The sequence below is a fragment of the Mytilus edulis genome, chromosome 11 (assembly GCF_963676685.1).
Source record: "Mytilus edulis chromosome 11, xbMytEdul2.2, whole genome shotgun sequence".
NCBI lineage: Eukaryota > Metazoa > Mollusca > Bivalvia > Mytilida > Mytilidae > Mytilus > Mytilus edulis.
The window spans coordinates 71,230,618-71,240,602 of record NC_092354.1 but is presented as its reverse complement, the minus strand read 5'-3'; the positions used below and the strand labels follow the sequence as shown (position 1 = coordinate 71,240,602).

Sequence of the window (9,985 nt, the reverse complement as noted above, 5' to 3'; positions counted from 1 at the left end):
AAGATGACAAACAAATATTGTTAATGCTATACAGTGAGTATTTAACGCGAAATATATCAATAATCCCAAATGTTGTAGCCTTTTCACACAAAAATAAGTTAAGTGGCATATGAGAATTTCTAATTTTAGATGAGAACGTGTTCATTATAATCATGTGGATAGATAAATGCGAAACGTGTAGACACATATATAAAATGTATAAACTGATATTTAATTAACCTGTGAAAATGTTCAACAAAATACATATTCTTACCTGTACTTTTTAAAATTCTTTCCACTGACCGACCTATTTCCTTTTATTGTTTAGTAGTATGGAACCATTTTCTGGCATAGTAGTTGCATGGTTGTCCTGCGAGAGAACGTTCTGTGCTGGTGATTCGGTCCTGACGATGTAACTACCAATCCAATGATTGTTATATGGATAGTCGACCTTCGTATGGATAGAAACATGTGCCTGTGACGAGTTAACATAGTACGAGTTAACTTGCTTCCGTACCGACTTACTGTGGGGCGAACTGTCCTAATAAAAAGCATCAATATGGCGTCGTTGAATATGAAAGTAGATTTGTCAAAACAATGTTTTCCTGATTCATCACATGGTGTGAAACGGAGCCGCTCTGATTATGAAAGACAACCACTCTCCAATGATTTCCAAATCAAGTTCGACAGTGACACTTATACTTCAGAAGATTATGACGTATTTACGAAGGGTATTTTGCACTTTATTGAAAAATCAACATGTTCTGAAGTATTCCATCTTTTTTTGAAAGGTCGAAGAGAGGATAAAGAAAAATATGAGTGTTTTCAGCATGCACTTCTTGATGTTTTTGACATTGACTGTTGTGATATTGATGATATTGATAATGAGGACCTACAGAAATTAAACCAAAAGATTGAAGACTGTCATTGGATTGACAGTTACATTGCCAGGACCGATTGTAATCAAAGACTAGTCAGAAGGTAGTTACAGACCATAGTTCAGCCCAAGATACACTGGTTTTAGGAATTAGCGCTGACAGACTCCTTCTACATGCTCTAAGCAATGCACATTTACACTGAAACAATTAGAAATGTGTCCTTTCAACAGGTTGGGACCAATCTCTCTATATGTTGATAATACCTGCATAGAGTGAATGAACACTGTTCGCCAAAAATCATGTTCACTCATGTTCTGGTTGGTATCAGATCCTTACACTACACGTTCGCCCAAGAGGTCTGTTCGCACCCTACATATTCACAACCAATTTAAAAACATTTTGTGCCTTATATGAAAAATCGTGATCCTTGTATTGACATGATTTATATCCTGCTTTCGTGTAAATACTGCATATGTTTAGCTTGGTATATATAAGTAAAACATTGAAGATTTTAAATGAAAAACATGAAAGTTTATTGTTCTAAACAGCTTTGCCCATGTATCTCACTTTAGTTTATTTTGAAACAATGAAAACAAATGTATAGCATGTATAGCAATACACTATAATCAGCTAATAAAAACATGATTAAGCTTTTTCAACACAAAAAAAACTTGTCAGAATCTCTTTATTTTGAAACAATGAAAAAAAATTATAGCATTACACAATGTTACCCATGTTACACTAACCATGCTAACCAAAACATGATTAAGATATATTCAACATAAAAAAATAGTTAGTCAGATTCACACTTAAAAAAAACAACATGTATAGCAATACACTTACCATGCTTACCAAACATCCAAAACTCTATTACAAAAATTGTCAAACACAAAACCAATCATGCCAATAAAAACAACGAAAAAGGGTGCGAACCGTCTTTGGGTGCAATGTGTAGGGTGCGAACATGAATGTGTTTTTTGGGCGAACAGACCCATATTCTTCTGGTTATGCCCCTTTCATTCTGGATCTGTTTATTAAGGTTTTTTGTTGAAAAGGTCTTTAGTTTAATCATGCTTTACTTTGGGGTAAGCATGGTAAGTGAAAATACAATAAAATCAAAGCGAAATAATATATATTTAGCCATGTACAAATGTAGCACTGGCAAAAAAATGACTGGATAAATAGACCCTTTAAAAATTATACATGTTATACACATCAAGAAACATTAACAACATATTTTCAACCTGAAATAATCCACTAATTATTGTAAATATCAAAGCCTTTGCGTAAAAGATTCGTCTTTATGAACTTTTTTAATTTAATTTTTCATTAAAGAATCTTAAACATGTTGAAGGAGATTTGGGATAATTGCCCATTAGCTATAGACAACTATCCACCAGAGACCAAATGAGTTGGATAAAAACAGTTATCAATGATTGTAGGTTTTCAACAATGACAAAAAAACCATACTATATACATGATATAGGAGACTGTAAAAGGCTCACACATGCATGACATGACAACATGTTATTTTTAATTCAAATAACGTGAATAAAACAATTAAAAAACAAGAATGTGTCCCAAGTACACGAATGCCCCATCTGCACTATCATTTTCTATGTTCAGTAGACCATGAAAATGGGATAAAATCTCTAATTTTGCATTAAAATTAGAAAGATCATATCATACGGAACATGTGTACTAAGTTTCAAGTTGATTGGACTTCAACTTCATCAAAAACTACTTCAACCAAAAACTTTTACCTGGACGAAAAACTTAACCTGAAGCAGAACGGATGGACGGACGAATGGATGCGAAAACATAATGCCCATAAATAACAATCAACAAACAGACTTAAATTAGGATCATTTTCATGATACATGTGATATATATCCTTTAATGTTCTTCATCAGCAAATTTCTATATCTTTTTATTTCATTTTACTATGCATACATGTATATATATTTATTGTAGACTTTGTGATAGAGAACTGTGTTCAAGTCTGAAGATGTTTATGTGGCAGCTGTTACACATGCATAGAAAACAAAAAGGAAACAGACCAAAGAAACTTTTAAAAGGAATGTATCAAGAACTGTTTGTCTCTTTCGCAAGAATATTTGGCTTAAATATTGTGTAAGTATACATGTACTAGAAAAATTAAACTTTTTTCAGATTCTATTAAAGCATTACATGTATTAAAAGTATGCTAGAAATATGCATATAAAAAAGATGTGGTATGATTGCCAATGAGACAACTATCCACAAAAGACCAAAATGAAACAGACATTAACAACTATAGATCACTGTACGGCCTTCAACAATGAGCAACGCCCATACCGCACATGTATATCTTCCTTTATTTATTCATAATTACATGTTTCAGATGTCACAAAGTCATGCAATTATTTGATAACATAACCTAGAAAGCCTTTAGTTGCTAAACTCTTCTCAGTATTATCATGTTTATGATTTATAAATTATCGTTGATCATCTCAACGGTACCAGTTGAGATGACCAATGATAATCTGTTTATCACTAGTTTACTAATGACGAAATTGTCAATTTTATGTCAATTTTGTTAGCAATGCCACATGCCTCCTTAGTTTCAAGAGATAATTTTCCATCTCAAGCGAGTAGCATGATATGAAAAATTTTCACAATAAAAGATCTAAGGAAAAATGCACAAAATAGCGATAATCTATCTTATTGCATGTAAGAATAGCAAAATAAAACAATACTCATGGTTTTATATATCATATATATATATATATACCTAATGGTCAAATCACGTTTCAAGATTAACAAAATCACAAAAATATCTTATACATAAGATATATATAAAAGTTATACCTTAATGAGACAACTACACATGATACAAATGACCATAATAAATGTTTAGTATAAACTATGCTTTGAATTTATATTTTAACCATTGATTAATTTGTTTTCATTGCTGGTACATTGTACATGTTCACTGAAAGGGACATTACTCTAAGTCTTTTTTTTAGGAGCGGTTCAAACGTTGAAAAGTACTCAGTGATTGCAACACCAGATGCAGTTATATGCCATCCATCTGCCATTGATAGTGACCAAATTTTTGCTGTTATAACGGTACGGTTAAAAAAGATATATATATATTGGGGCCTTCTGGTATGAAAAGGTTCAACATGTTTGTAGAAAAATTTGTTGTTTGTTTTACTTGAGTTCACCACAATGCATTTATCATGTTTATAAAAAGTCAGAAAAGTCTATAAGATCCATTGGTAGCACTTTATTTTCAACTTTTCTTATTATGCTTAGTGCTTTTCAACTTTTGTCATTATTTATAGAACAAGGTCTGTGTTAGCTATTGCTATCAATTCATGTACGTGTATATTATACACTTTAAGAATAAGATTTGTAATCATGATGATAACCATAAAGACAACCCTCCACCTATTGAATAATGTAGAAATTAGCAACTTAACATGCTATAGATCACCCTACATTTTCACTAGCCAAGGGTTTTGATCTAATAAGCTCATCTTCACCCTTGGCAGATTAAGACAGAATTTGTGTATACAATAATATGGGATCTAGGTACAGATGGACTTCACTCCCACTTGGATTATATCAATCTAGTCTACCTTTAGTTTGGAAATGTAACATGAAATACAATGTGTCCAGTTTTTACATATTTCATAAATCAAAATTCATCTATATAGAATGGCTTTGACACATTTGTATGAGAAACATATTCAAGAACTTCAAATAGTTGATTAAGAACAAGACATGTGTTTTCAAATATAGTTATACATTTAGCAAAGTAGGTTTCAATAGTTCTATATTTATTTTTATTCTCAGGTAAAACAAGATCAAGAAGAAGAAAATGATCCAGTTGAAAGTTCAAGCAAAAAACAGAAGACATCTCCTGAAGGCCATATTGATTCCTCCCTGAAAGGTCAACATTGTAGTCAGTTCCTGAGTACCTTACCATTCTCAGTGTTTGGAAATCGTGGAATGTATGGATTTGTTGTACAAGAAACAAATGTAAATACTCATTTGCAATATGTGTTTAGTAAAAAGTACCAAAAGAGCGATCAATCAAACAGATTTTGTGAACATGATTTTTTCATTATCATTATTGCTATTATACCAAATTTTTCTTTGATCTTGCTGACCTTTCTCAGCTGAGTCGAATGATATGAAAATTATCGCTAGAAATTAAAGGGGCGTGTGGCCTTTCTAATGAAATTGATATGAATTGATAACTTCGTCACAGCTAAAATAGCAATAAACAGATTATCATTTGTCATCTCAACTTGATTGCTTTTCTCACTTTTGCCATACCGGCTCAAGCAAGGAAATCAATCTCATTGAGATGATCAACAATAATCTATAATTATATTAGCTGAACAAGCAACATTAGTGATAGATACACCTTTGAGGATATAGATAAATAATTCCATTTCATGCAATCTTTACCATGTTTACCCCCAAGAATGACATTTTTATTGTCAAGAAAGCAAGTCAGGTATTCATGAGTTTATACATCTATAATCATGATAATATATGATAATTCGTCCATTCATCCTAAAATAGGATTCAAAAAGACAAGGTTTTGGATGGAGTTAATTCCCTTGGTGTTTGGTGAAAATGGGTAATTTTTATGATTAATTAATATATATATAGAAATAAGTGGTTTGATTGCCAATGAGACAAACATCCATTAAATTTTAAAAAGAAGCAGATGTAAGCCATTATAGGTAACTGTATGGCCTTCAGCAATGAGAAAAACCCATACTATATGGTTAATGGCTAAAAAAAACAACTTAAACACTCAGCTGGCTAATTTCAATCAAATTTGATCTGACTGGTCCTTAGGACCTGCAGGCTAGAAATAGGATCTGCAGTTTAGAAATGATGTATCTGAAGTTTCATTAGACATTGTCACAACTACTCATCTAAAAACTATTAAAAAGCAATATTTTAAAAATTGTGATTGGACGTCTACACAACATAGGATCTGTTGATTACCATTCTCAGTTTGAATATTTTGACATGATTCATTTGACATTCTGCTATTATTGAAGAAGGATATCTGTTATCCGAAATATATTTGTTCATTTTTAACCGGATTTTTGTGACAAAAATGTTGGTTATTGATTTGGGGATGTACGGGCGGCAATCAAATGTTGTCCGTGCATTAACTCATGAACCGTTCAACCAAAGCTTTTAAAATTTTTATATTGTATTACTGACAACTATACGAAGGTCAAGTTCAATAATGGCGATTTTGACTTTTACCGTTCAGGAGTAATGGTTCTTGAAAGATTGAAAAATGGAGGTTCCAGTCGTGTCTGTGCATTTACGCATGAACTGTTCTACCAAAGCTTCCCAAATTTTAATATGTTGTTACTGATGACAAAATAGAGGTCAAGTTCAATATTAAATGACGATTTTGACTTTTACCGTTCAGGAGTTATGGTTCTTGAAAGATCGTAAAATGGCGTTTCCATTCACGTTGTTGCATTTACTCATGAACCTTTCAATCTAAGCTTTTTCAAATTTTAATATGTTGATACTGATGACAAAATGGAGGTCAAATTTGATATTGGCGATTTTCACTTTCACCATTCATCAGTAATGGTTCTTGTGATATTGCCAGGACACAAATAAATGTTAATAAATCCGGTTTGCTGTCGTTGTCACAGCCTCTTGTATAGTTATTTAATGGTGATGTTGTACCCTTTTTGACTTGTTATATATTATATTTTGTAGTGTACAGAATCATATTACATGATCCATCGCCCTGTAAGATTGATTGTTGACTATTTATTCAGTCATTTTATACCCTTTGGTATCTTTCGTCCCTCTTTTATATATATATATAATGATTGAATATTAAATATGGCTGACTCCATGACTTAAAATATAAAAGTAATTTTTTATGCCCCTACTGTAGCAGTGGGGGATGAAGTTTTACCCTTGTCCGTCTGTATGTCCCAAAATTGGTTTCCGTTGCCTAACTTAGTTTGCCTTAACCAATTGTTATGAAACTTATACACAGTGCTTATTACCACAAAAAACAGATCAAGTTTGAATTTTTTGTTTTATATTACAGGTGACGTTAACATGTTTTATGCCAGAGGATGGATATTATGAAGAATTATGTAATGGATGTTTACAGGAAAACAAAGCAGTTGTGACATTCAGTAAACAATATAATATTCTAAAGAAAAATGACAGAAGACAATTAGTGGATACTTTGTTGGATTTTGAAAAGTTTCTGAAATTTCTCTCTGTGAAAAGATAGCCAGCAGATTTCGTTGTTATTAAATTCATAGTATATAAATAATGTTGTGACTTTCTGAAAATTTGTGAAGGCCCAAAAAAGAAAACACAAAAACAGAGCAGCCAACATTTCTAAAGTAATCTTTACCTGAAGGAATGGACCTTTTTTGATAAGATCATGGCTTCTTGAAATTGAATATAAAATATTTTATAAAAGATCGTTTAAAAACATTATACAGATTCAACAGACCTTCATCTGCTGAATATCATTATTCCAGTTCTGAATCGTCTTGTTTTTAATACAGTATTTTCTAAAAGGGCTACAGTTATGCATTTTGAGAGTTTGTCATTTAAAACAATTTATTATGAGTCAAAGCCAACCCTTTTACAAAACTTTTTACTGTGGTTTGATTACAAGTTCCATACCAATTGGCATGGATTTCTTGGGTTAAAGTGAATTCAAAATTTAAATATTTAACAAATATATATTTCCTGTGAGAGAATGTGTTGATTGGTGAAAAACATTACAATAAATTAATCCACAATATACAAACAGTCAAAAAGTTTAAATGTATAGCAAATAAGTCAGGTTAGGTCTTGGCTTGCATCATCTTTTGCCTAAGACTATGTATAAATTTATTAGGTCATGTCAATTGTATCAATTCAAACATGTTTCTAATGTCAAGGCAAGATTACAACTGGTATCTGTATAAGAATAACTAAATTGTATTGTTCTATTTATTTATCAATAAAAAAGTTGTATTGAAAAATCTAAGAATTTTACAATTTTTACAAGTTTCAGGAGCTTCAAACAAAATGTATGTTAATCATGCCCAAATTGATGTAGTGTCTGATACCCTTTGTTTGGCACAGTATTCAATGCTGGTCTGTTACACCATCTTTCAGGTTAGGGTGAAGTTTGGCTCCTATTTAAAGGTTTAAAACCACTGCATTTGTTTGCACCTGTCCCAAGTCAGGAACCTGATTTCATGTGGTTGTAGTTAGTTGATGTGTTTGATATGTGTTTCTCGTTTCTTATTTAATTAGAACGTTGGTTTCCTTGTTTGAATGGATTTACACTAGTAATTTTGATAGCCCTTTATAGCTTGCTGTTCAGTGCTAGTCAAGGCTCTGTGTTGAAGACTGTACTTGGACCTAATATGTTTACTTTTAAAAATCGTGACTTGGATGTAGTGTTATGTCATTGGCACTTGTACCACATTATCTTATATCTAGACAGTTGTTTCACTGGTAATCATATATCACTTCCCAACATTTAGATTTTTTTTTTTTTTTTGAGTGTATAAAATTCAGGATTTTTTTTTTGTCAAATTGTTTTATTTTTTAAAAATTTATTAGGCTAGCTAGCTAGCCATGCTTTATGCCAGATTGTAGTTTAGCTATTAAGACTGAAACAAATCGTAGCAGCATAAATGATCTTATCTGTCAAGATCAAACTTTACAACAAAAGGAATGATAACAGCATTCCAATTGAGAACTTATCATTTCTATTTGCATCAAGCAACATTCCAGCAGCTCCTCCATATGGAGACTATGTTCAAGGGCTTGCATTTCCTATCATTTCCCTGATAGATGGCGGAGAGTATTTGTCATGTGAAATACTCACTTGTTATGAGTAAAAGGGTAATAATATTTGATATATTTTAAAGGTCAATATGACCATCAGACAGGGTTCACCTGATCTCGACCTCATTGCATGGATCAGAGATCAAGATATGTCTTTGAAGTTGATAGAAAAATAGAAGATGTGGTATGATTGGCAATGAGACATATCCACACAAGAGACCAAATAAATGACTCAGAAATTAACAGCTATGGGTCACTGTACTGCCTTCAACAATGAGCAAATTCCATATCTCATATACTAATAAGCAATAGGTCAACTATATTTGATGTGTGGATTGATGGCAAAATGTACATGTTCCATTGGAAGGGTTCAACTAATCTGACCTTATCCTCATTTCCATTGTTTATTGGTCAATGTTAAGTTTCTGTGGTTTGATCAATTCACAGATACCAAAAGCATTAGATCAGTTATATTTGATGTGTTGAATGATTGCAAGATGTTCATGTCCAACTGGCAGGTTTCATTTGACCTTAACCCCATTTTCATGGTTCATTGGTAAATGTAAACTTTTTTTTTTTGTGGTTTGGGCCGTTTCTCAGATATTTTTCTATCATAGCAACCAAAAACCAGATGCTCTGCAGGGCGCAGCTTTATACCACCTCAGAGTTCGAACCCTGAACAGTTGGGGCAAGTATGGACACAACATTCAAGCTTGATACAGCTCTGAATTTAGATATTGATTAAATAGTTGACACAACATAGGTTTCTGACACAGAATGAATGTGGTCTAAGAACTAAAACTTAAAAACTTAAAAATTTTAAATTGAACATTTACCTATTACGGTCCAATATTCAAAATCTAAATACATGGTTAGATTCAGCATATCAATGAACCCCAAGAATTCAATTTTTGATGAAATCAAATAAAGTTCAATTTTGAACCCTTTAGACCTCAATGTGGACCAATTTGATAACCCGTTCCAAATATCAAAAATCTAAATACGTGGTTAGATTCAGCATATATCAAAGAACCCCATATATTCAATTTTTGTTGAAATCAAACAAAGTTTAATTTTGGACCAACTTGAAAACTGGGCCTATAATCAAAAATCTAAATACATGTTTAGATTCAGCATATCATAGAACCCCAAGGATTCAATTTTTGTTGGTATCAAACAAAGTTTAATTTTGGACCAACATGAAAACTGGCCCCATATAAAGCAAAAATCTGAATACATGTTTAGATTCAGCATATCAAAGAACCCCA

The 9,985-nt window shown here is 32.1% G+C and overlaps 1 protein-coding gene across 1 annotated transcript; it reads left to right on the top strand.

Moving 5' to 3' along the window:
• The first annotated feature begins 493 nt into the window (after window positions 1–493).
• Window positions 494–7,900, top strand: LOC139496187 (uncharacterized). The gene is made up of 5 exons (XM_071284656.1): window positions 494–960; window positions 2,832–2,990; window positions 3,866–3,968; window positions 4,701–4,886; window positions 6,961–7,900. Exons 1-5 carry the CDS (start codon window positions 539–541, stop codon window positions 7,150–7,152), a joined length of 1,062 nt encoding a protein of 353 aa, XP_071140757.1. The 5' UTR covers window positions 494–538; the 3' UTR covers window positions 7,153–7,900.
• Window positions 7,901–9,985: the final 2,085 nt, after the last annotated feature.